This window comes from Chiloscyllium punctatum, chromosome 5 (genome assembly GCF_047496795.1).
Source record: "Chiloscyllium punctatum isolate Juve2018m chromosome 5, sChiPun1.3, whole genome shotgun sequence".
In the NCBI taxonomy this organism is placed as follows: Eukaryota; Metazoa; Chordata; class Chondrichthyes; order Orectolobiformes; family Hemiscylliidae; genus Chiloscyllium; species Chiloscyllium punctatum.
In genome coordinates, this window is record NC_092743.1 from 1833525 (window position 1) to 1860037 (window position 26513).

At 54.9% G+C, this 26513-nt stretch overlaps 1 protein-coding gene across 1 annotated transcript in view; it reads left to right on the forward strand.

The window, feature by feature from the left end:
- The window catches only part of LOC140476717 (dynein regulatory complex protein 11-like), a 222927-nt gene that overhangs the window by 161741 nt on the left and 34673 nt on the right, over positions 1 to 26513 (forward strand). The window contains exons 5-9 of the mRNA XM_072569537.1: positions 7214 to 7419; positions 8626 to 8710; positions 13500 to 13607; positions 21647 to 21710; positions 23306 to 23412. Coding sequence (XP_072425638.1) covers positions 7214 to 7419; positions 8626 to 8710; positions 13500 to 13607; positions 21647 to 21710; positions 23306 to 23412 — 570 coding nt within the window. The remainder of the gene's footprint in view (positions 1 to 7213; positions 7420 to 8625; positions 8711 to 13499; positions 13608 to 21646; positions 21711 to 23305; positions 23413 to 26513) is intronic.

A 26513-nucleotide genomic window follows, 5' to 3' on the forward strand; every position in this document is an offset into this window, starting at 1 on the left:
TCAGTGTGACCCAGGACAGTGTGAGTGACCCAGGACAGTGTGAGTGACCCGGGACAGTGTGAGTGACCCAGGACAGAGTTTCCCAGGACAGTGTGACCCAGGACAGTGTGAGTGACCCGGGACAGTGTGACCCAGGACAGTGTGTGTGACCCAGGACAGTGTGGGTGACCTGGGACAGTGTGACCCCGGACAGTGTGGGTGACCTGCGACAGTGTGACCCAGGACAGTGTGAGTGACCCGGGACAGTGTGACCCAGGACAGTGTGAGTGACCCAGGACAGTGTGACCCAGGATAGTGTGAGTGACCCGGGTCAGTGTGACCCAGGACAGTGTGAGTGACCCAGGACAGTTTGACCCGGGACAGTGTGAGTGACCTGGGACAGAGTGACCCAGGACAGTGTGACCCAGGACAGTGTGAGTGACCCGGGACTGTGTGGTTGACCTGGGACAGTGTGACCCAGGACAGTGTGTGACCCAGGACAGTGCGTGTGACCCAGGACAGTGTGACCCGGGAAGGTGTGAGTGACCCGGGTCAGTGTGACCCAGGACAGTGAGTCCCAGGACAGTGTGAGTGACCCAGGACAGTGTGAGTGACTCAGGACAGTGTGTGTGACCCAGGACAGTGTGACCCAGGACATTGTGAGTAACCCGGGACAGTGTGAGTGACCCGCGACAGAGTGACCCGGGACAGTGTAACCCAGGACAGTGTGAGTGACCCGAGACAGTGTGAGTGACCCGCGACAGAGTGACCCGGGACAGTGTGACCCAGGACAGTGTGAGTGACCCGAGACAGTGTGAGTGACCCGAGACAGTGTGAGTGACCCGCGACAGTGACCCGCGACAGAGTGACCCGGGACAGTGTGACCCAGGACATTGTGAGTAACCCGGGACAGTGTGAGTGACCCGCGACAGATTGACCCGGGACAGTGTGACCCAGGACAGTGTGAGTGACCCGAGACAGTGTGAGTGACCCGAGACAGTGTGAGTGACCCGCGACAGTGACCCGCGACAGTGACCCGCGACAGATTGACCCGGGACAGTGTGACCCAGGACAGTGTGAGTGACCTGGGACAGTGTGAGTCACCCAGGACAGTGTGACACGGGACAGTGTGAGTGACCTGGGACAGTGTGAGTGACCCAGGACAGTGTGAGTGACCCGGGACAGAGTGACCCGGGACAGCATGAGTGACCCAGGACAGAGTGAGTGACCTGGGACAGTGTGAGTGACCCAGGACAGTGTGTGTGACCCGGGACAGTGTGACCCAGGACAGTGTGACCCAGGACAGTGTGAGTGACCCGGGACAGTGTGACCCAGGACAGTGTGAGTGACCTCGTACAGTGTGACCCAGGACAGTGTGACCCGGGACATTGTGATTGACCCGGGACAGTGTGAGTGACCCACGACAGTGTGACCAAGGACAGTGTGAGTGACCCGGGACAGTGTGGCCCAGGACAGTGTGAGTGACCCGGGACAGTGTGACCCAGGACAGTGTGAGTGACCCGGGAGAGTGTGAATGACCCAGGACAGTGTGACCCAGGACAGTGTGAGTGACCCAGGACAGTGTGAGTGACCCGGGACAGTGTGGCCCAGCACAGTGTGAGTGACCCGGGACAATGTGACCCAGGACAGTGTGTGTGATCTGGGACAGTGTGAGTGACCCGGGACAGTGTGACCCAGGACAGTGTGACCCAGGACAGCGTGAGTGACCCAGGAAAGAATGTGTGACCCGGGACAGAGTGACCCGGGTCAGTGTGACCCAGGACAGTGTGAGTGACCCAGGACAGTGTGAGTGACCCGGGACAGTGTGAGTGACCCAGGACAGAGTTTCCCAGGACAGTGTGACCCAGGACAGTGTGACCCAGGACAGTGTGAGTGACCCGGGACAGTGTGACCCAGGACAGTGTGTGTGACCCAGGACAGTGTGGGTGACCTGGGACAGTGTGACCCCGGACAGTGTGGGTGACCTGCGACAGTGTGACCCAGGACAGTGAGTGACCCGGGACTGTGTGACCCAGGACAGTGTGAGTGACCCAGGACAGTGTGACCCAGGATAGTGTGAGTGACCCGGGTCAGTGTGACCCAGGACAGTGTGAGTGACCCAGGACAGTTTGACCCGGGACAGTGTGAGTGACCTGGGACAGAGTGACCCAGGACAGTGTGACCCAGGACAGTGTGAGTGACCCGGGACTGTGTGGTTGACCTGGGACAGTGTGACCCAGGACAGTGTGTGACCCAGGACAGTGCGTGTGACCCAGGACAGTGTGACCCGGGAAGGTGTGAGTGACCCGGGTCAGTGTGACCCAGGACAGTGAGTCCCAGGACAGTGTGAGTGACCCAGGACAGTGTGAGTGACTCAGGACAGTGTGTGTGACCCAGGACAGTGTGACCCAGGACATTGTGAGTAACCCGGGACAGTGTGAGTGACCCGCGACAGAGTGACCCGGGACAGTGTGACCCAGGACAGTGTGAGTGACCCGGGTCAGTGTGAGTGACCCGGGACAGTGTAACCCAGGACAGTGTGAGTGACCCAGGACAGTGTGAGTGACCCGCGACAGAGTGACCCGGGACAGTGTGACCCAGGACAGTGTGAGTGACCCGAGACAGTGTGAGTGACCCGAGACAGTGTGACCCGGGACAGTGTGACCCAGGACAGTGTGAGTGACCCGAGACAGTGTGAGTGACCCGAGACAGTGTGAGTGACCCGCGACAGAGTGACCCGCGACAGAGTGACCCGGGACAGTGTGACCCAGGACAGTGTGACCCAGGACATTGTGAGTAACCCGGGACAGTGTGAGTGACCCGCGACAGATTGACCCGGAACAGTGTGACCCAGGACAGTGTGAGTGACCTGGGACAGTGTGAGTCACCCGGGACAGTGTGAGTGACCTGGGACAGAGTGACCCGGGACAGCATGAGTGACCCAGGACAGAGTGAGTGACCTGGGACAGTGTGAGTGACCCAGGACAGTGTGTGTGACCCGGGACAGTGTGACCCAGGACAGTGTGACCCAGGACAGTGTGAGTGACCCGGGACAGTGTGACCCAGGACAGTGTGAGTGACCCGGGACAATGTGACCCAGGACAGTGTGTGTGACCCAGGACAGTGTGAGTGACCCGGGACAGTGTGAGTGACCCAGGACAGAGTTTCCCAGGACAGTGTGACCCAGGACAGTGTGACCCAGGACAGTGTGAGTGACCCGGGACAGTGTGACCCAGGACAGTGTGTGTGACCCAGGACAGTGTGGGTGACCTGGGACAGTGTGACCCCGGACAGTGTGGGTGACCTGCGACAGTGTGACCCAGGACAGTGAGTGACCCGGGACAGTGTGACCCAGGACAGTGTGAGTGACCCAGGACAGTGTGACCCAGGATAGTGTGAGTGACCCGGGTCAGTGTGACCCAGGACAGTGTGAGTGACCCAGGACAGTTTGACCCGGGACAGTGTGAGTGACCTGGGACAGAGTGACCCAGGACAGTGTGACCCAGGACAGTGTGAGTGACCCGGGACTGTGTGGTTGACCTGGGACAGTGTGACCCAGGACAGTGTGTGACCCAGGACAGTGCGTGTGACCCAGGACAGTGTGACCCGGGAAGGTGTGAGTGACCCGGGTCAGTGTGACCCAGGACAGTGAGTCCCAGGACAGTGTGAGTGACCCAGGACAGTGTGAGTGACTCAGGACAGTGTGTGTGACCCAGGACAGTGTGACCCAGGACATTGTGAGTAACCCGGGACAGTGTGAGTGACCCGCGACAGAGTGACCCGGGACAGTGTGACCCAGGACAGTGTGAGTGACCCGAGACAGTGTGAGTGACCCGAGACAGTGTGAGTGACCCGCGACAGAGTGACCCGGGACAGTGTGACCCAGGACATTGTGAGTAACCCGGGACAGTGTGAGTGACCCGCGACAGATTGACCCGGGACAGTGTGACCCAGGACAGTGTGAGTGACCTGGGACAGTGTGAGTCACCCGGGACAGTGTGACACGGGACAGTGTGAGTGACCTGGGACAGTGTGAGTGACCCAGGACAGTGTGACCCATGACAGTGTGAGTGACCCGGGACAGTGTGTGTGACCCAGGACATTGTGAGTGACCCGGGACAGTGTGAGTGACCCATGACAGTGTGAATGACCCGGGACACTGTGACCCCGGACAGTGTGACCCAGGACAGTGTGTGTGACCCAGGACAGTGTGACCCGGGACAGTGTGAGTGACCCGGGACAGTGTGGCCCAGGACAGTGTGAGTGACCCGGGACAGTGTGACCCGGGACAGTGTGAGTGACCCAGGACAGTGTGTGTGACCCGGGACAGTGTGACCCAGGACAGTGTGAGTGACCCGGGACAGTGTGACCCAGGACAGTGTGAGTGACCTCGGACAGTGTGACCCAGGACAGTGTTACCCGGGACATTGTGAGTGACCCGGAACAGTGTGGCCCAGGACAGTTTGAGTGACCCGGGACAGTGTGACCCAGGACAGTGTGAGTGACCTGAGACAGTGTGACCCAGGACAGTGTGAGTGACCCAGGACAGTGTGAGTGACCCAGGACAGTGTGACCCAGGACAGTGTGAGTGACCCGGGACAGTGTGACCCAGGACAGTGTGAGTGACCCAGGACAGTGTGAGTGACCCGGGGCAGAGTGACCCGGGACAGTGTGACCCAGGACAGTGTGAGTGACCCGGGACAGTGTGAGTGACCTGGGACAGTGTGACCCGGGATAGTGTGAGTGATCTGGGACAGTGTGAGTGACCCGGGACAGTGTGACCCAGGACAGTGTGAGTGACCCAGGACAGTGTGACCCAGGACAGTGTGGGTGACCTGGAACAGTGTGACCCAGGACAGTGTGATTAACCCAGGACAGTGTGATTAACCCAGGACAGTGTGATCCGGGACAGTGTGACCCGGGACAGTGTGACCTGGACAGTTTGACCCGGGACAGTGTGACCCGGGACAGTGTGACCCGGGACAGTGTGACCCAGGACAGTGAGTGTACCGCAATGGTGTTTTTAATTTGAATTCATTTTTGGGATGTGGGTGCCGCTGCCTGGGCCCAGTATTTATTACCCCGTCCCTAGTTACCCCCTTGAGAATGTGGGGGTGAGCTCCCTTCTTGAACCACTGCAGTCCATGTGCTGTAGGGTGACCCACAATGTCCCTTAGGGAGGGAATTCCAGGATTCTGACCCAGTGACAGTGAAGGAACGGTGATATATTTCCAAGTCAGGATGGCGAGGGGCTCGGAGGGGAACCTTCGGGGGGTGGTGTTCCCATGTACCTACTGCCCTTGTCCTTCTAGATGGAAGTGTTTGGATGGTGCTGTCTGAGAATCTTTAGTGAGTTTCTGTATTGCATCTTGTAGCTGGTACACACTGCTGTTACTGAGTGTGGGTGGGGGAGGGAGGGGGTGTTTATGGATGTTAATCAAATGGCTGCTTTGTCCTGGATGGTGTTGAGCTTCTTGAGTGTTGTTGGGGCTGTCCCTGTCCAGACAAGGGGGGAGTATTCCCTCACCCTCCTGACTGTACCTTGTAGGTGGTGGACAGGCTTTGGGGTGTCAGGGGGTGAGTTACTCGCTGCAGGATTCCCAGCCTCTGACCTGCTCTTGTAGTGTACAGGAACGTGAGGACATTGTGAGACTACTCAGTCAGTTAGTGTTACTTTAGTGATGGGTAAATTGTTTGAATCAATCCTGAGAGATTGGGTAAATGGTCAGTTGGAACTTGACGGGATAGTCAGGGATAGTCAGGGATAGTCAGGGATAGTCAGCTTGACTTTGTTCAGGGAAGGTCGTGCATTACACATTTGATCAAATTCTTTGGGCAGTGACAAGGAGTTTCACTGCAGGTGGTGGAGCAGATGTTGCTTGTATGGGTTTTAGTCGGGCATCTGACAAGGTCCCACATGGCAGACTGGTCAATAAAGGAAAAGCCCATGGCATACAGGGTAATATGTCTAATTGGATCCAATGTTAGCTTAGTAACAGAAAATGAAGGGTAATATTCGATGCCTTGTGAATAGAAAGCTATTTGAAGATCCACTGGGATCAGTGTTGGGAACTTCTTTTATATTAAAAAGATTGGACTTGAACATGGTGGGGGGGTGGGGGGGGGTGGGTGGGGGGGTGGGGGGGGGGGGTGGAGGAGATGGTACAAAAGTGACTAATGTAGAGAATGGCTTTAAGCTCCAAAATAATGTAGATGGACTGATGGAGGGGGCAAGCAAGTGGCAAATGGAGTTCAACTCTTGATCAGTTTGAGGTAATGCTTTTAGGGAGGTCAAACGGAAGACACAATCAACAGAACCATACTGAGAGAGAGCTTGCAATGCAAGTGCAAATGTCCCTAAAGCTAGGAGTACAGGTAGACAAGTAAGGCAGATAGCATGCTCTCCATCACTGGGGGAGGTATAGAATACAGAAGGAGGAATATAATGATGAAACTGTATAAGACACTGGTGAGGTCACAACTGGAGGTAGTGTACAGTTCTGGTCACTACATTACAGGAAGGATGTAATTCTGGAGAGAGTACACAGAGGATTGACTGAAGTTTTCCTGAGCTGGAGAATTGTAGTCACAAGGTGAGATTGGAGAGGTTGGACTTGTTTTCCTTGGGATAGAGAAGGCTGAGAGCCAACATGATTAGGGTAGACAATATTGTGAGGGGTAGAGATAGAATAGACTGGAGGAACCTGTTTCCCCTTGGTGGAGAGATCAAAAGCCAGAGGTCATAGATTCAAGCTCAATGGCAGAAGGATCAGAGGGGCCAGGAGAAAAAAACACTTTTACACAGAGGGTGGTGGGTGTCTGGAATTCACTGTCCAAGTAGATGGAGGGAGAGACCCCAAACTCTTTTGGAGAGGTACCTGAAATTGACCGTACTGCTACAAGCTACACAGTGATGATTCATGTGCAGTAAGATACAACGAGAAAGGGCATCTGGATGTCTCTGGGTCAGCATAAGCAAGATGGTCTGAATGGCCTCCTTCTGTGCTGGATCATTTCAATGGTTTGATAGTAGAGCAAAGTGAGAGAACAGAACTGTGGGAGTATACCCACGTTATGTGGACAGCTACTGGCATCCTGTCTACACCGGGACAGTGTGTACACACAGAGAGGAGACAGGTTAACAGGGCTGGGATGGTGTGGCTTCGTGTGATGTGGGCAATGATGGTTGGTCAGGGTCAGTGACTCTCTCTGACTGTGGCTCTCTCCCTCCCAGGCTCCCGGTGAAGATACCAACAAGACAGCTGCAGCGATTGTGAAAGCGAAAGAGAATGCAGACAGTCATCACCTTCTCCAGGAGCAGTACCGCGCCGAATATGAGAAAGCTCAACCTGTCATCAAACAAACAGTGATGGACACAGAGGGCCCAGAAATAAAGGAGACATATCGAGAACAAATCCGACACTGGTTCATCGAGTGCTAGTAAGGCACAGCACTCTGCATCGTCAACAACTTCACAAACACCAAACTCCATTCCCCATCACTCAGCTCAGGGAAACGATTCAAACATTTATAACCAGGCACTTCAACAAAAACCCAACAAAACCACAACACCGAGATCCCCACTCCCTCAGCACTCACCCTCCGACAGTGCCCACTCCCTCAGCACTGACCCTCCGTCAGTGCGGCACTCCCTCAGCACTGACCCTCCGACAGTGCCCACTCCCTCAGCGCTGACCCTCCGTCAGTGCGGCACTCCCTCAGCACTGACCCTCCGACAGGGCCCACTCCCTCAGCACTGACCCTCCGTCAGTGCGGCACTCCCTCAGCACTGACCCTCCGACAGTGCCCACTCCCTCAGCGCTGACCCTCCGTCAGTGCGGCACTCCCTCAGCACTGACCCCCCGACAGTGCCCACTCCCTCAGCACTGACCCTCCGACAATGCGGCACTCCCTCAGCACTCACCCTCCGACAGTGCGGAACTCCCTCAGCACTGACCCTCCGACTGTGTCCACTCCCTCAGCACTGACCCTCCGACAGTGCCCACTCCCTCAGCACTGACCCTCCGACTGTGTCCACTCCCTCAGCACTGACCCTCCGACAGTGCGGCACTCCCTCAGCACTCACCCTCCGACAGTGCGGAACTCCCTCAGCACTGACCCTCCGACAGTGCCCGCTCCCTCAGCACTGACCCTCCGACAGTGCGACACTCCCTCAGCACTCACCCTCCGACAGTGCGGAACTCCCTCAGCACTCACCCTCCGACAGTGCGGCACTCCCTCAGCACTGACCCTCCGACAGTGCGGCACTCCCTCAGCACTGACCCTCCGACAGTGCGGCACTCCCTCAGCACTGACCCTCCAACAGTGCCCACTCCCTCCGCACTGACCCTCCGACAGTGCCCACTTCCTCAGCACTGACCCTCAGACAGTGCCCACTCCCTCAGCACTGACCCTCAGACAGTGCCCACTCCCTCAGCACTGACCCTCCCACAGTGCGGCAATCCCCCAGCACTGACCCTCCGACAGTGCCCACTCCCTCGGCACTGACCCTCTGACAGTGCCCACTCCCTCGGCACTGACCCTCTGGTGCTGTGATTGGTGGACAATGCTCAGTTCCTGACCTATCCGAGGTGCCTGCAGAAGCCCCTCCCTCTGTCTCTGACTCTGTTTGCATTGTGCCCACAGTAACACTTCCGGAAAGTTCCCGGACTATCCCACCGTGGAACAGGGAGGCTCAGACATTATCTTTGCTGAGAAAACCCCTGAGCAGGTAAGACCACCTTTTCAGTGGGAAGTTTCTAGGAAACGTGATTGTGATATTTTTACCCATCGATGAAGGTAGTGAACGATGGAGATCACTGAGTCAACCTGCTGGGAGTCTCTGCCTCACAACATTGTGGGTCAAACTACAGTACATAGTCTGCTCGAGCCCAACTCACCCCCACCTACTCAAGGGGCAAGTAGCGACGGGCAATAAATGCTGGCCCCCACCAGTGATGTCCAAATCCTCTTTCGAATATCATGAGAATCTAAAATATGAAGGGTCTGTCAGTTCGTTTGATCTTCAAGTAGGATAAAGGGTCGGCACAACATTGAGGGCCGAAGGGTCTGCACTGTCCTCTGCTCCATGTTCCAAGAACTCCATGTAGACCATTCAGCCCCTCTAGCCTGGTCTGCCCTTTAATCTGAAGGAAGGGCTCATGCCTGAAACGTCGATTCTCCTGCTCCTTGGATGCTGCCTGACCTGCTGCGCTTTTCCAGCAACACATTTTCAGCTCTGCCCTTTAATCTGGTCAGGGCTGATCTCAGCTTAGCTTCGACTCCCCTTTTCCAGTCTGCTCCCCATAACCCTTCAACCCCGTGACTGATTAAAACTCTCCAAGAGTCTCCTCCTTAAATTTACTCAATGACCCAGCACCCACCACACCCTGGGGAGTGAGTTCCACACTCATGACCCTTGGAGAGAAGATTTTCCTTCCCAGCTCTGTCTTAAATCTGTCAATCCTTATCTCCCAAACTATGACCTCTTGTTCTCACTTGCCCCACATGAAGAAATTGTCTCTCTGTGTTTACTTTTTGAATCCCCTTCAGCCTCTTCTTTACCTCAATTAGATCTCAATATTTGTCTTAATTCCCAAACTCCACTGAGGATCAGCCTAAACTGCTCAATCTCTTTTCAGATGGTAAACCTCTCATCTCCACTCAACCGAGTGAATCTCCTCAGAACCTCGCTGCGTCCCAATGGAGGGAGATTGAACCTGTACTCTGAACTCCAGGGGCCTGGACACCAAAGGCCTGGACAACACTTTCCTACTGTTCTACTCTATTCCTTTTGCAGTAAATGGCAGAATTGCATTTGCCTTCCTTTTGACCTGCTGTTCCTGCAGACTGGTGAAATAACTCCCCAGAGGCCATCACAATGTTCCCCTTCATTAACACGGGGAGAGTCCCTGCTCCCTCAGAGCCAGCTCTCCGAGTGAACAGAATCCCTGACACTCCTGTTTCTGTCAGTCAGCCAGGGCTCCCTGATTGAACTGAATTGAATTTAATTTATTGTCACGTGTTCCAAGGCACAGTGAAAAGCTTTGGGTTAGAGTGGTGCTGGAAAAGCACAGCAGGTCAGGCAGCATCCGAGGAGCAGGAGAGTCGATGTTTCAGGCAAAAGCTCATCACCAGGAATGACGAAGGACTTTTGCCCAAAACGTTGATTTTCCTGCTCCTTGGATATTGTCTGACCTGCTGTGCTTTTCCAGCACCACACTCTCATCTAGACTCTGATCTCCAGCCGCATCTGCAAGTGCCCACTTTTGCCACAGCGAAAAACTTTGTCTTATGAGCAATCCAGGCAGATCACAGAGTTAAGTAACATCGATAATAAATACTAGGGAAACATCGTCAAAAACAAAAACACAGGGACAGGCGAAGTCTAAGAGTTTGAGAGTCCATTCAGTATCCTAACAACAGTAGGGTAGAAACTGTTACGAAACTTGCTTGTGTGTGTGTGTTCAAGCTTCTGTACCTTCTCCCCGGTGGAGGTTGTAAAAAAACATTGCCATGGTGTGATGGATCTTTGAGAATGCTGGTGGCCTTTATTTGACAGCGGGCCTGGTAGATAGATTCTATAGTTGAGAGGTTGGCCTTTGTCATCGTCTGGGTCGAGTTCACCACTCTCTGTAACCATCTCCGATCTTGAATGGTACAGTTGCCACACCAGGTAGTGATACATCCAGACAGAATGCTATCGATGGCACACCTATAAAAGTTGGTAAAGGTATTTGCTGTCATGCCAAATTTCTTCAGCTGCCTGAGGAAGAAGAGACGTTGGGCCTTTGTAACCAGTGCGTCCACATGAAGAGTCCAAGAAAGTTTGTTGTGGATGACCACTCCCAGGAGCTTGACGATCTCCACTAGTTCCACCTCTGTGCTGCTAATGTGTAGGGGGGCATGAGTAACATCCCAGCAAAAGTCAGTAATGAGTTCCTTAGTTTTGCTGGCATCGAGGGCTAGGTTGTTCTCAGTGCACCATTTTTCCAGGTCTTCCACCTCCCGTCTGTAGTCTGTTTCGCCGCCACTTGAGATTCCACTGACTATGGTGGTGTCATCAGCGAACTTGTAAATGGCATTAGTCTGGTATTTGGTGACACAGTCATGGGTATATACAGTGAGTACACACCCCTGGGGGGGGGGCTCCAGTGTTGAGTGTTAGTGAGGATGAAATATTGTCCTCAATCTTCACTGATTGTGGCGTGTGGGTCAGGAAACTGAGGATCCAGTTGCAGAGAGAGTGGACCATATTAACATCCCCAAACTCTCAGATACGATGAACCATCTTCATTACAATCTCTACCATGAGGTTTCTGCTACTCCTGCACCCAGACACCCAGATGTAGGGGGTAGTGTAATTTTTAAACAGTTAGCTGCCTTTTAGTCTTTTCTACCTCATAGTAAACACAAGCAGACACTCGAAACTGTTGCCGGACCTCCCCCACGTTTATATGAATGAAACAGTTGTAACAGCTTTCCTCGATAGTTGAGAGGCCGCCCTTAACCACAGTTGTACAACATCATCCATATAAGGGAAGAATGGGAAGCTCAAACACTGATTGGCCAAGTGAATAACAAAATAATCGCAGGCACCAGAACCCAAATAAGGAAAACAGTGGGGAATCCTAGCACTCGTTGGTCAAGGCAGCAGTAGTAGACCCAGCCCACATATACATGTATATAATGCGTGGAGATGACTATGCTTGTGTGTGTGTACCTTTGGGAACAGCACCCGACTTTGCAAAGTTGAATGAAAAAGTTTTGGACAGACTCCTCCGTGTCTTTGTTCCTGGGAAGGGAAATAAAAAGTGCCTTAGATGGGGCTGGACAGCCACTTATCTCGCACACAGACACCCAGACACCCAGACACCCAGACACCCAGACACCGAGATACCCAGACACCCAGACACCGAGACACCCAGACACCGAGACACCCAGACACCCAGACACCCGGACACCAGGACACCCAGACACCAGGACACCCAGACACCCAGACACCGAGACACCCAGACATCGAGACACCCAGACACCCAGACACCAGGACACCCAGACACCCAGACACCGAGATACCCAGACACCCAGACACCGAGACACCCAGACACCGAGATACCCAGACACCCAGACACCGAGACACCCAGACATCGAGACACCCAGACCCCCAGACACCCAGACACCCGGACACCAGGACACCCAGACACCCAATCACCCAATCACCCAGACACCCAATCACCCAGACACGCAGACACCCAGACACTGAGACACCCAGTCTCCCAGACACCCAGACACCCAGACACTGAGACACGCAGATACCGAGACACCCAGACATCGAGACCCCCAGACACGCAGACACCCAGACACCCAGACACCAGGACACCAGGACACACAGACACCGAGTTACCCAGACACCAGGACACACAGACACCCAGACACCGAGACACCCAGACACCGAGACACCCAGACACCCAGACACAGAGACACCCAGACACCCAGACACTCAGACACCAAGACACCCGGTCCCTCTGAACTGAACCACCCTGAGGTTTCTCTCCATTTAGATATTATGTTGGGTTCTGTGTTTCTAACCAAACTGAAAAACCTCACGACCCCCACGTCCCTCACATCCCTCACATCCCTCACATCCCTCACCTCCCTCAACCTCCCTCAACCTCACAACCCTCACATCCCTCACATTCCTCACCTCCCTCACATCCCTCACATCCCTCACAACACTCACATCCCTCACAACCCTCACATCCCTCACCTCCCTCAACCTCCCTCAACCTCACATCCCTCACATCCCTCACATTCCTCACCTCCCTCACATCCCTCACATCCCTCACATCCCTCACATCCCTCACAGTCTCACATCCCTCACCTCCCTCACATCCCTCATAACACTCACACCCCTCACCTCCCTCACATCCCTCACACCCCTCACATCCCTCACATCCCTCACATCCCTCACATCCCTCACATTCCTCACCTCCCTCACATCCCTCACAACACTCACACCCCTCACCTCCCTCACATCCCTCACACCCCTCACCTCCCTCACATCCCTCACATCCCTCACACCCCTCACATCCCTCACCTATCCATCTCCATTTATACATTTCTCCTGTCTTCATTGTACCTCCCTTTCCCCTGGTTTCTGTCTCCTCTGCTGATTTGGTGACAGTGCCTTCTGTCTCTGATGTTCTTGTCCCTGATGTCTCACTGACCCAAAGCAGACCCATTCATCCTGACTCTCTGTGTTCAGGTAGTTGGTCAGTGCTGTATCTTAGCAAACAAATTACCCCAACCCCAGGTGATCTAACCCGAACTGGAGTGAAATTCTATCATGTGGCCTGTTCCTGTTTCTAGCTCTATCATCCTCCTCCCCTTGAACCCTTCACTCCCCGTTCCTCGGTGTTGAACCGCCCCAGAATGTTTGTTCTCACTCTCCCCTATTCCTCTCTTCTCACTATCCTCTCCAAAGAGGGTTTCTCACATTCCTGTCTTTACCCCAAACCCAGCTCTTGGCGGAGATTCTTGCCGAAGAGGAAGAGAAAGAAAATCAGAAAGGGAAAAAGGGCAACGTGAAGGAGACCAAGAAAGAAAAAAAAAAGAAAACTAAAGCAGAGGTGAGTCCAGTTTCCAGGAGACGACAGAACACGGGGCCATATCTCACTGTACCGAGAGTGTACTCCACGGGGCCATATCCCACTGTACCGAGAGTGTACACCACGGGGCCATATCACACTGCACCAAGAGTGTACACCACGGGGCCATATCCCACTGTACCGAGAGTGTACACCACGGGGCCATATCACACTGTACCGAGAGTGTACACCACGGGGCCATATCACACTGCACCGAGAGTGTACACCACGGGGCCATATCCCACTGTACCGAGAGTGTACACCACGGGGCCATACCCCACTGTACCGAGAGTGTACACCACGGGGCCATATCCCACTGTACCGAGAGTGTACACCACGGGGCCATACCCCACTGTACCGAGAGTGTACACCACGGGGCCATACCCCACTGTACCGAGAGTGTACACCACGGGGCCATATCACACTGCACCGAGAGTGTACACCACGGGGCCATATCACACTGCACCGAGAGTGTACACCACGGGGCCATATCACACTGTACCGAGAGTGTACACCCCGGGGCCATATCCCACTGTGCCGAGAGTGTACACCCCGGGGCCATACCCCACTGTACCGAGAGTGTACACCACGGGGCCATATCCCACTGTACCGAGAGTGTACACCACGGGGCCATACCCCACTGTACCGAGAGTGTACACCACGGGGCCATATCACACTGTACCGAGAGTGTACACCACGGGGCCATATCACACTGTACCGAGAGTGTACACCACGGGGCCATATCACACTGTACCGAGAGTGTACACCACGGGGCCATATCACACTGTACCGAGAGTGTACACCACGGGGCCATACCCCACTGTACCGAGAGTGTACACCACGGGGCCATATCACACTGTACCGAGTGTGTACACCACGGGGCCATATCACACTGCACCAAGAGTGTACACCACGGGGCCATATCACACTGTACCGAGAGTGTACACCACGGGGCCATATCACACTGTACCGAGAGTGTACACCACGGGGCCATATCACACTGTACCGAGAGTGTACACCACGGGGCCATATCACACTGCACCGAGAGTGTACACCACGGGGCCATATCACACTGCACCGAGAGTGTACACCACGGGGCCATATCACACTGCACCGAGAGTGTACACCACGGGGCCATACCCCACTGTACCGAGAGTGTACACCACGGGGCCATATCACACTGTACCGAGAGTGTACACCACGGGGCCATATCACACTGTACCGAGAGTGTACACCACGGGGCCATATCACACTGTACCGAGAGTGTACACCACGGGGCCATATCACACTGTACCGAGAGTGTACACCACGGGGCCATATCACACTGTACCGAGAGTGTACACCACGGGGCCATATCACACTGCACCGAGAGTGTACACCACGGGGCCATATCACACTGTACCGAGAGTGTACACCACGGGGCCATACCCCACTGTACCAGGAGTGTACACCACGGGGCCATATCACACTGTACCGAGAGTGTACACCACGGGGCCATATCCCACTGCACCGAGAGTGTACACCACGGGGCCATACCCCACTGTACCGAGAGTGTACACCACGGGGCCATATCACACTGTACCGAGAGTGTACACCACGGGGCCATATCCCACTGCACCGAGAGTGTACACCACGGGGCCATATCACACTGTACCGAGAGTGTACACCACTGGGCCATATCCCACTGTACCGAGAGTGTACACCACTGGGCTATATCACACTGTACCGAGAGTGTACACCACTGGGCTATATCACACTGTACCGAGAGTGTACACCACGGGGCCATATCCCACTGTACCGAGAGTGTACACCACGGGGCCATATCCCACTGCACCGAGAGTGTACACCACGGGGCCATATCCCACTGCACCGAGAGTGTACACCACGGGGCCATATCACACTGTACCGAGAGTGTACACCACTGGGCCATATCCCACTGTACCGAGAGTGTACACTACTGGGCTATATCACACTGTACCGAGAGTGTACACCACGGGGCCATATCTCACTGTACCGAGAGTGTACACCACGGGGCCATATCCCACTGCACCGAGAGTGTACACCCCGGGGCCATATCCCACTGTACCGAGAGTGTACACCACGGGGCCATATCCCACTGCACCGAGAGTGTACACCACGGGGCCATATCACACTGCACCGAGAGTGTACACCCCGGGGCCATATCCCACTGTACCGAGAGTGTACACCACAGGGCCATATCACACTGCACCGAGAGTGTACACCCCGGGGCCATATCCCACTGTATCGAGAGTGTACACCACGGGGCCATATCCCACTGTACCGAGAGTGTACACCCCGGGGCCATATCCCACTGTACCGAGAGTGTACACCCCGGGGCCATATCACACTGTACCGAGAGTGTACACCACTGGGCCATATCACACTGCACCGAGAGTGTACACCACGGGGCCATACCCCACTGTACCGAGAGTGTACACCACGGGGCCATATCCCACTGTACCGAGAGTGTACACCCCGGGGCCATATCACACTGTACCGAGAGTGTACACCACTGGGCCATATCACACTGCACCGAGAGTGTACACCACGGGGCCATACCCCACTGTACCGAGAGTGTACACCACGGGGCCATATCCCACTGTACCGAGAGTGTACACCACGGGGCCATACCCCACTGTACCGAGAGTGTACACCACTGGGCCATATCTCACTGTACCGAGAGTGTACACCACGGGGCCATATCACACTGCACCGAGAGTGTACACCCCGGGGCCATACCCCACTGTACCGAGAGTGTACACCACGGGGCCATATCACACTGTACCGAGAGTGTACACCACGGGGCCATATCCCACTGCACCGAGAGTGTACACCACGGGGCTATATCCCACTGCACCGAGAGTGTACACCACGGGGCCATATCACACTGTACCGAGAGTGTACACCACGGGGCCATATCCCACTGTACCGAGAGTGTACACCACGGGGCCATATCACACTGTACCGAGAGTGTACACCACTGGGCCATATCCCACTGTACCGAGAGTGTACACCACTGGGCTATATCACACTGTACCGAGAGTGTACACCACTGGGCTATATCACACTGTACCGAGAGTGTACACCACGGGGCCATATCCCACTGTACCGAGAGTGTACACCACGGGGCCATATCCCACTGCACCGAGAGTGTACACTACGGGGCCATATCCCACTGCACCGAGAGTGTACACCACGGGGCCATATCACACTGTACCGAGAGTGTACACCACTGGGCCATATCCCACTGTACCGAGAGTGTACACTACTGGGCTATATCACACTGTACCGAGAGTGTACACCACGGGGCCATATCTCACTGTACCGAGAGTGTACACCACGGGGCCATATCCCACTGCACCGAGAGTGTACACCCCGGGGCCATATCCCACTGTACCGAGAGTGTACACCACGGGGCCATATCCCACTGCACCGAGAGTGTACACCACGGGGCCATATCACACTGCACCGAGAGTGTACACCCCGGGGCCATATCCCACTGTACCGAGAGTGTACACCACAGGGCCATATCACACTGCACCGAGAGTGTACACCCCGGGGCCATATCCCACTGTATCGAGAGTGTACACCACGGGGCCATATCCCACTGTACCGAGAGTGTACACCCCGGGGCCATATCCCACTGTACCGAGAGTGTACACCCCGGGGCCATATCACACTGTACCGAGAGTGTACACCACTGGGCCATATCACACTGCACCGAGAGTGTACACCACGGGGCCATACCCCACTGTACCGAGAGTGTACACCACGGGGCCATATCCCACTGTACCGAGAGTGTACACCACGGGGCCATACCCCACTGTACCGAGAGTGTACACCACGGGGCCATATCCCACTGTACCGAGAGTGTACACCACGGGGCCATACCCCACTGTACCGAGAGTGTACACCACGGGGCCATATCCCACTGTACCGAGAGTGTACACCACGGGGCCATATCACACTGTACCGAGAGTGTACACCACGGGGCCATATCACACTGTACCGAGAGTGTACACCACGGGGCCATATCACACTGTACCGAGAGTGTACACCACGGGGCCATACCCCACTGTACCGAGAGTGTACACCACGGGGCCATATCACACTGTACCGAGTGTGTACACCACGGGGCCATATCACACTGTACCGAGAGTGTACACCACGGGGCCATATCACACTGTACCGAGAGTGTACACCACGGGGCCATATCACACTGTACCGAGAGTGTACACCACGGGGCCATATCACACTGCACCGAGAGTGTACACCCCGGGGCCATATCACACTGCACCGAGAGTGTACACCACGGGGCCATACCCCACTGTACCGAGAGTGTACACCACGGGGCCATATCACACTGTACCGAGAGTGTACACCACGGGGCCATATCACACTGTACCGAGAGTGTACACCACGGGGCCATACCCCACTGTACCGAGAGTGTACACCACGGGGCCATATCACACTGTACCGAGAGTGTACACCACGGGGCCATATCACACTGCACCGAGAGTGTACACCACGGGGCCATATCACACTGTACCGAGAGTGTACACCACGGGGCCATACCCCACTGTACCAGGAGTGTACACCACGGGGCCATATCACACTGTACCGAGAGTGTACACCACGGGGCCATATCCCACTGCACCGAGAGTGTACACCACGGGGCCATACCCCACTGTACCGAGAGTGTACACCACGGGGCCATATCACACTGTACCGAGAGTGTACACCACGGGGCCATATCCCACTGCACCGAGAGTGTACACCACGGGGCCATATCACACTGTACCGAGAGTGTACACCACTGGGCCATATCCCACTGTACCGAGAGTGTACACCACTGGGCTATATCACACTGTACCGAGAGTGTACACCACGGGGCCATATCCCACTGTACCGAGAGTGTACACCACGGGGCCATATCCCACTGCACCGAGAGTGTACACCACGGGGCCATATCCCACTGCACCGAGAGTGTACACCACGGGGCCATATCACACTGTACCGAGAGTGTACACCACTGGGCCATATCCCACTGTACCGAGAGTGTACACTACTGGGCTATATCACACTGTACCGAGAGTGTACACCACGGGGCCATATCTCACTGTACCGAGAGTGTACACCACGGGGCCATATCCCACTGCACCGAGAGTGTACACCCCGGGGCCATATCCCACTGTACCGAGAGTGTACACCACGGGGCCATATCCCACTGCACCGAGAGTGTACACCACGGGGCCATATCACACTGCACCGAGAGTGTACACCCCGGGGCCATATCCCACTGTACCGAGAGTGTACACCACAGGGCCATATCACACTGCACCGAGAGTGTACACCCCGGGGCCATATCCCACTGTATCGAGAGTGTACACCACGGGGCCATATCCCACTGTACCGAGAGTGTACACCCCGGGGCCATATCCCACTGTACCGAGAGTGTACACCCCGGGGCCATATCACACTGTACCGAGAGTGTACACCACTGGGCCATATCACACTGCACCGAGAGTGTACACCACGGGGCCATACCCCACTGTACCGAGAGTGTACACCACGGGGCCATATCCCACTGTACCGAGAGTGTACACCCCGGGGCCATATCACACTGTACCGAGAGTGTACACCACTGGGCCATATCACACTGCACCGAGAGTGTACACCACGGGGCCATACCCCACTGTACCGAGAGTGTACACCACGGGGCCATATCCCACTGTACCGAGAGTGTACACCACGGGGCCATACCCCACTGTACCGAGAGTGTACACCACTGGGCCATATCTCACTGTACCGAGAGTGTACACCACGGGGCCATATCACACTGCACCGAGAGTGTACACCCCGGGGCCATACCCCACTGTACCGAGAGTGTACACCACGGGGCCATATCACACTGTACCGAGAGTGTACACCACGGGGCCATATCCCACTGCACCGAGAGTGTACACCACGGGGCTATATCCCACTGCACCGAGAGTGTACACCACGGGGCCATATCACACTGTACCGAGAGTGTACACCACGGGGCCATATCCCACTGTACCGAGAGTGTACACCACGGGGCCATATCACACTGTACCGAGAGTGTACACCACGGGGCCATATCCCACTGCACCGAGAGTGTACACCACGGGGCCATATCCCACTGCACCGAGAGTGTACACCACGGGGCCATATCACACTGTACCGAGAGTGTACACCACTGGGCCATATCCCACTGTACCGAGAGTGTACACTACTGGGCTATATCACACTGTACCGAGAGTGTACACCACGGGGCCATATCTCACTGTACCGAGAGTGTACACCACGGGGCCATATCCCACTGCACCGAGAGTGTACACCCCGGGGCCATATCCCACTGTACCGAGAGTGTACACCACGGGGCCATATCCCACTGCACCGAGAGTGTACACCACGGGGCCATATCACACTGCACCGAGAGTGTACACCCCGGGGCCATATCCCACTGTACCGAGAGTGTACACCACAGGGCCATATCACACTGCACCGAGAGTGTACACCCCGGGGCCATATCCCACTGTATCGAGAGTGTACACCACGGGGCCATATCCCACTGTACCGAGAGTGTACACCCCGGGGCCATATCCCACTGTACCGAGAGTGTACACCCCGGGGCCATATCACACTGTACCGAGAGTGTACACCACTGGGCCATATCACACTGCACCGAGAGTGTACACCACGGGGCCATACCCCACTGTACCGAGAGTGTACACCACGGGGCCATATCCCACTGTACCGAGAGTGTACACCCCGGGGCCATATCACACTGTACCGAGAGTGTACACCACGGGGCCATACCCCACTGTACCGAGAGTGTACACCCCGGGGCCATATCCCACTGTACCGAGAGTGTACACCACGGGGCCATACCCCACTGTACCGAGAGTGTACACCACGGGGCCATACCCCACTGTACCGAGAGTGTACACCACAGGACAATACACTGTACACCACAGGACGTTACACTGTACTTTATCGACTGAACCCAAACATCTTCAGCTGCTTCGTCAATGACCTTCCCTCCATCTTAAGGTCGAAAGTGGGGATAGTCGCCAATGATGGCACAATGTTGAGCACCATTCGCAACTCCTCAGACACTGAAGCAGTCCATACCTAAATGCAACAACATCTGGACAATATTCAGGCTTGGGTCGACAAGTGACAAGTAACATTCACCACACAATGCCAGGAAATAACCCTCACCAATAAGGGACAATCTAACCACCGCCCCATGACAGTCAATGGGGTTACCATCACTGAATCCCCCACTATCAACATCCTGGAGGTAACCATTGACCAGAATCTGAATGGACACACCACATAAACACAGTGGCTACAAGAGCAGGTCAGAGACTAGGAATACTAACTCACCCCCTGACTCCCCAAAGCCTGCCCACCATCGACAAGGCCCAAGTCAGGAGGGTGAGGGATTACTCCCCACTGGCCTGGATGGGGGCAGCTCCAACAACACTCAAGAAGCTCAACACCATCCAGGACACAGCAGCTTCTGCTTATTAATGATCTGTCCTTGTACACTGTCTTTAAATCACTTTAAACAATTAATTTCATTGTATCGTACAGAATTTGAACAGTCCCAAAAATAAACAAAAAGTCAATGTTTTTGTCTTTAACTCACCTGGACAGTCATTGCGAGAAACCAAATTGGGAACATTAGTTGTTGGAGCATGAGGAAAGGTTGCAGTGTGGTTGGTGGGAGAGTACACCAGGGATTGGGTTTACCACAGTAACGATGTCTCACATACAGGACAGCACGCAGTATATGACAGGCATCAATACACTGCACTGCACCTGTAAGATTCAGCACACCATACTCCAGGGTGAGCACAGAGTGTAATATGGACAAGTGCACATTGGCCTGCATGGACTGGACAAGTGTGGAATTGAGATTGTGGAAATGTTAATGTTTATTGTTCTCTTCCTGTCTCTGACTCCAGCCGAAACCTGAGGGATTTTCCTACTTCTTACCGGAAATCATCGAGGGCAACAAGATCTACACAGGCAAGGAACTCAGAGTGAGACTGTGTCTGTGTGTGTGTGTGTGTGTGTGTGTGTGTCTGTGTGTATGTGGGTGTGTGTCTGTGTGTGTGTCTGTGTGTGTGGGTGTTATGTCTGTGTGTGTCTGTGTGTGGGTGTGCGTATGTGTCTGTGTGTGGGTGTGTATGTGTGTGTGTGTCTGTGTGAGTCTGTGTGTGTGGGTGTGTCTGTGTGTGTGTGTCTGTATGATGTGTGTGAGTCTGTATGTGTGGGTGTGTCTGTGTGTGGGTGTGTCTGTGTGTGTCTGTGTGTGGGTGTGGGTATGTGTCTGTGTGTGTGTGTGTATGTGTGTGTGTGTCTGTGTGTGGGTGTGGGTATGTGTCTGTGTGTGTGTGTATGTGTGTGTGTGTCTGTGTGAGTCTGTGTGTGTGGGTGTGTCTGTGTGTCTGTATGATGTGTGTGAGTCTGTATGTGTGGGTGTGTCTGTGTGTGGGTGTGGGTGTGTCTGTGTGTGTGTGTGTGTGTCTGTGTGTGGGTGTGGGTATGTGTCTGTGTGTGTGTGTCTGTGTGAGTCTGTGTGTGTGGGTGTGTCTGTGTGTGTGTGGGTGTGTGTCTGTGTGTGAGTGTGTGTGTGTGCCTGTGTGAGTGTGTTTGTGTGAGTGTGTGTGAGTGTGTGTGGGTGTGTCTGTGTGTGTGGGTGTGCCTGTGTGTGTGTGTGTGGGTGTGTCTGTGTGCCTGTGTGATGTGTGTGAGTCTGTGTGTGGGTGTGTCTGTGTGGGTGTGTGGGTGTGTGTCTGTGTGGGTGTGTCTGTGTGCCTGTGTGATGTGTGTGAGTCTGTGTGTGTGGGTGTGTCTGTGTGTGTGTGCCTGTGTGAGTGTGTGTTTGTGTGAGTGTGGGTGTGTGTCTGTGTGTGTGTGTGGGTGTGTGTCTGTGTGTGTGTGTGGGTGTGTGTCTGTGTGTGTCTGTGTGTGGGTGTGGGTGTGTGTCTCTGTGTGAGTGTGTCTGTGTCTGTGTGTGTGTGTGTGTTTGTATGTCTGTGTGTGTGGGTGTGTGTCTGTGTGTGTGTGGATGTGTCTGTGTGTGGGTGTGGGTGTGTGTCTCTGTGTGAGTGTGTCTGTGTCTGTGTGTGTGTGTGTGTGTGTGTCTGTGTGTGTGGGTGTGTGTCTGTGTGTGTGTGGGGGTGTGTCTGTGTGTGTCTGTGTGTGTGTGGATGTGTCTGTGTGTGGGTGTGGGTGTGTGTCTCTGTGTGAGTGTGTCCGTGTCTGTGGGTGTGTGTCTGTGTGTGTGTGTGGGTGTGTCTGTGTGTGTGTGGGTGGGTGTGTGTGCCTGTGTGAGTGTGTGTTTGTGTGAGTGTGTGTGAGTGTAGTGAGATGGTCAGTGTGTCTGTAGTGAGTCTGTCAGTGTGCTCACACTGAGTACTGATGCCAGTGATGTCCTGTTTTATTGGTTGTTGGGGTGTAGGGAGTATGTTGTCAGAGTCAGGGGGAGAGTGGAATCTTTTGTCAGAACCTTCTGGAGTCAGTGTGACCTGAGAGGGGAGTGAAGGGTTACTTTATGTGATGTGTCAGTGACAGTGGTGGGCTGTTGGTGCAGTTGAAGTTGTGTGTTTTTCTGACAGACGTGTGGAGAGAACGTGATGAATCCACCAACCACCGTCAGAAACATGATGTGGAACTGGAGAAGGAGGAGAAGAGGAAGGAGGTGGAGAAAGAGATTCGACTTCAGGTGAGACTCTGTCAAACAGCACTGTCCGGGCACAGGCCTCACTGTGGGGGCACAGGCCTCACTGTGGGGGCACAGGCCTCACTGTCCGGGCACAGGCCTGACTGTGGGGACACAGGCCTCACTGTCCGGGCACAGGCCTCACTGTCCGGGCACAGGCCTCACTGTGGGGACACAGGCCTCACTGTGGGGGCACAGGCCTCACTGTGGGGACACAGGCCTCACTGTGGGGGCACAGGCCTCACTGTGGGGACACAGGCCTCACTGTGGGGGCACAGGCCTCACTGTCCGAACACAGGCCTCACTCTCCGAGCACAGGCCTCACTCTCCGGGCACAGGCCTCACTGTCCGAACACAGGCCTCACTCTCCGAGCACAGGCCTCACTGTCCGAACACAGGCCTCACTCTCCGAGCACAGGCCTCACTCTCCGGGCACAGGCCTCACTGTCCGAACACAGGCCTCACTCTCCGAGCACAGGCCTCACTCTCCGAGCACAGGCCTCACTGTGGGGGCACAGGCCTCACTGTCCGGGCACATGCCTCACTGTCTGGGCACAGGCCTCACTGCCCGAGCACAGGCCTCACTGTCCGAGCACAGGCCTCACTGTCTGGACACAGGCCTCACTGTGGGGGCACATGCCTCACTGTGGGGGCACATGCCTCACTGTCTGGGCACAGGCCTCACTGTCCGGGCACAGGCCTCACTGTCTGGGCACAGGCCTCACTGCCCGAGCACAGGCCTCACTGTCCGAGCACAGGCCTCACTGTCTGGACACAGGCCTCACTGTGGGGGCACAGGCCTCACTGTCGGGGCACAGGCCTCACTGCGGGGGCACAGGCCTCACTGTCTGGACACAGGCCTCACTGCCCGAGCACAGGCCTCACTCTCCGAGCACAGGCCTCACTGTCTGGACACAGGCCTCACTGCCCGAGCACAGGCCTCACTCTCCGAGCACAGGCCTCACTGTCTGGACACAGGCCTCACTGTCTGAGCACAGGCCTCACTGTCTGGACACAGGCCTCACTGTCGGGGCACAGGCCTCACTGTCTGCACACAGGCCTCACTGTCTGGACTCAGGCCTCACTGTCTGGGCACAGGCCTCACTGTCTGGACTCAGGCCTCACTGTCCGAGCACAGGCCTCACTCTCCGAGCACAGGCCTCACTGTCTGGACACAGGCCTCACTGTCTGAGCACAGGCCTCACTGTCTGGACACAGGCCTCACTGTCGGGGCACAGGCCTCACTGTCTGGACACAGGCCTCACTGTCTGGACTCAGGCCTCACTGTCTGGGCACAGGCCTCACTGTCTGGACTCAGGCCTCACTGTCCGAGCACAGGCCTCACTGTCTGGACACAGGCCTCACTGTCTGGACACAGGCCTCACTGTCTGGACACAGGCCACACTGTGGGGGCACATGCCTCACTGTCTGGACACAGGCCTCACTGTCTGGACTCAGGCCTCACTGTCTGGACACAGGCCTCACTGTCTGGACTCAGGCCTCACTGTCTGGACACAGGCCTCACTGTCTGGACTCAGGCCTCACTGTCTGGACACAGGCCTCACTGTCTGGACTCAGGCCTCACTGTCTGGACTCAGGCCTCACTGTCTGGGCATAGCTCTTCTGTCTGAGTTAAGGTTCCCCCTTTCCCTCTGATCCATCTCTGCAGAGCAAATTGAAATGGGGGTGCACCTTCCCTTGGCTCAACGCTGCGACATTGCTGCCTTTGATATTTATATATTCCTGCAGTGTGTGAGTTTGTTTTGTTTTCATTGGGGCTGGTGGAGGAGTTACCAAGGCAACCAAATAAATATCACATTGCCATCAGGTTTCAAATAAAAGAATCTATTGACCAGGTTTTGAAATAAAATTGATTTCCTTACACCGACAACTTTCCAACACATTTATGTGACAAAACTGATTCCCCTTCCACGATCAGCAATATTTCTCGGAACTATCACTTTATTTACTCTCCTCACTGTATGGTCCACTCATCCTGACTTTCAGAGGTTCACTCTGACCAAGGTTACAATATTGACCCTTCATCTCGCAGTCTGATCACTCTCACTGCTGGATGTCTATCTGCCCAAACTGTCATTGTCACCTGTCAGCTGTTTTTAACACTCTCCTGCTATTTCATGTGCTGCTGTGAATCTCTCTAAAAACATAGACCCTTTGTCCCAATTGTTTGATTATTCCTGACAATCAGCTGTAACCAGTGTTTTGAGAGTGTGTTGGGATCTGTCTGAAGTGATTACATGCACCTAAATGTCTTTAGTTTTGTACCCAAGGTGCAGATTATAACCTGGAAACCATCAACACTGTACACTTCCGGAGCTAACATCAATGCATCCAGTACAGCTTTACAGATGGTCCTATCATAGTTATAACTGGGGTGGGAGGGGTCTCTGATGGTGATGATGATGATGGTGATGGGCAGCGAGAAATCTAGATGCAGTTAAATGATGGAAGGATGGTTTGTGTGATGGACTGGGTTGTGTTCACAACTTCTCTCCACCCTGGAGGCTCCCTGCCTCTATTCCTGATGAAGGGCTTTTGCCTGAAATGTCGATTTTCCTGCTCCTCGGATGCTGCCTGACCTGCTGGACTTTTCCAGCACCACTCTAATCTGGACTCTGTACACAACCTTCTTTAGTTTCTTGTGGGCGGCACGGTGGCACAGTGGTTAGCACTGCTGCCTCACAGCGCCAGAGACCCGGGTTCAATTCCCGCCTCAGGCGACTGACTGTGTGGAATTTGCACATTCTCCCCGTGTCTGTGTGGGTTTCCTCCGGGTGCTCCGGTTTCCTCCCACAGTCCAAAGATGTGCAGGTCAGGTGAATTGGCCATAGTGTTCAGTGTAGGGGAATGGGTCTGGGTGGGTTGGGCGTCGGTGTTTCCACACTGTAAGTAATCTCCATCTAATCTTATGGTCCTGGGCAGAGCAGTTGCTGAACCAAGCAGTGATGAACCCAGATAGAATGCTTTCTACAGTCCATCTGTAAAGGTTGGTGAGGACATGCCGAATTTCCTAAGGCTCCTGAGGAAGTAGAGGTGGTGTTGTTGTGCCTTCTTGACCATCACATCCACGTAGGAGGACCAGG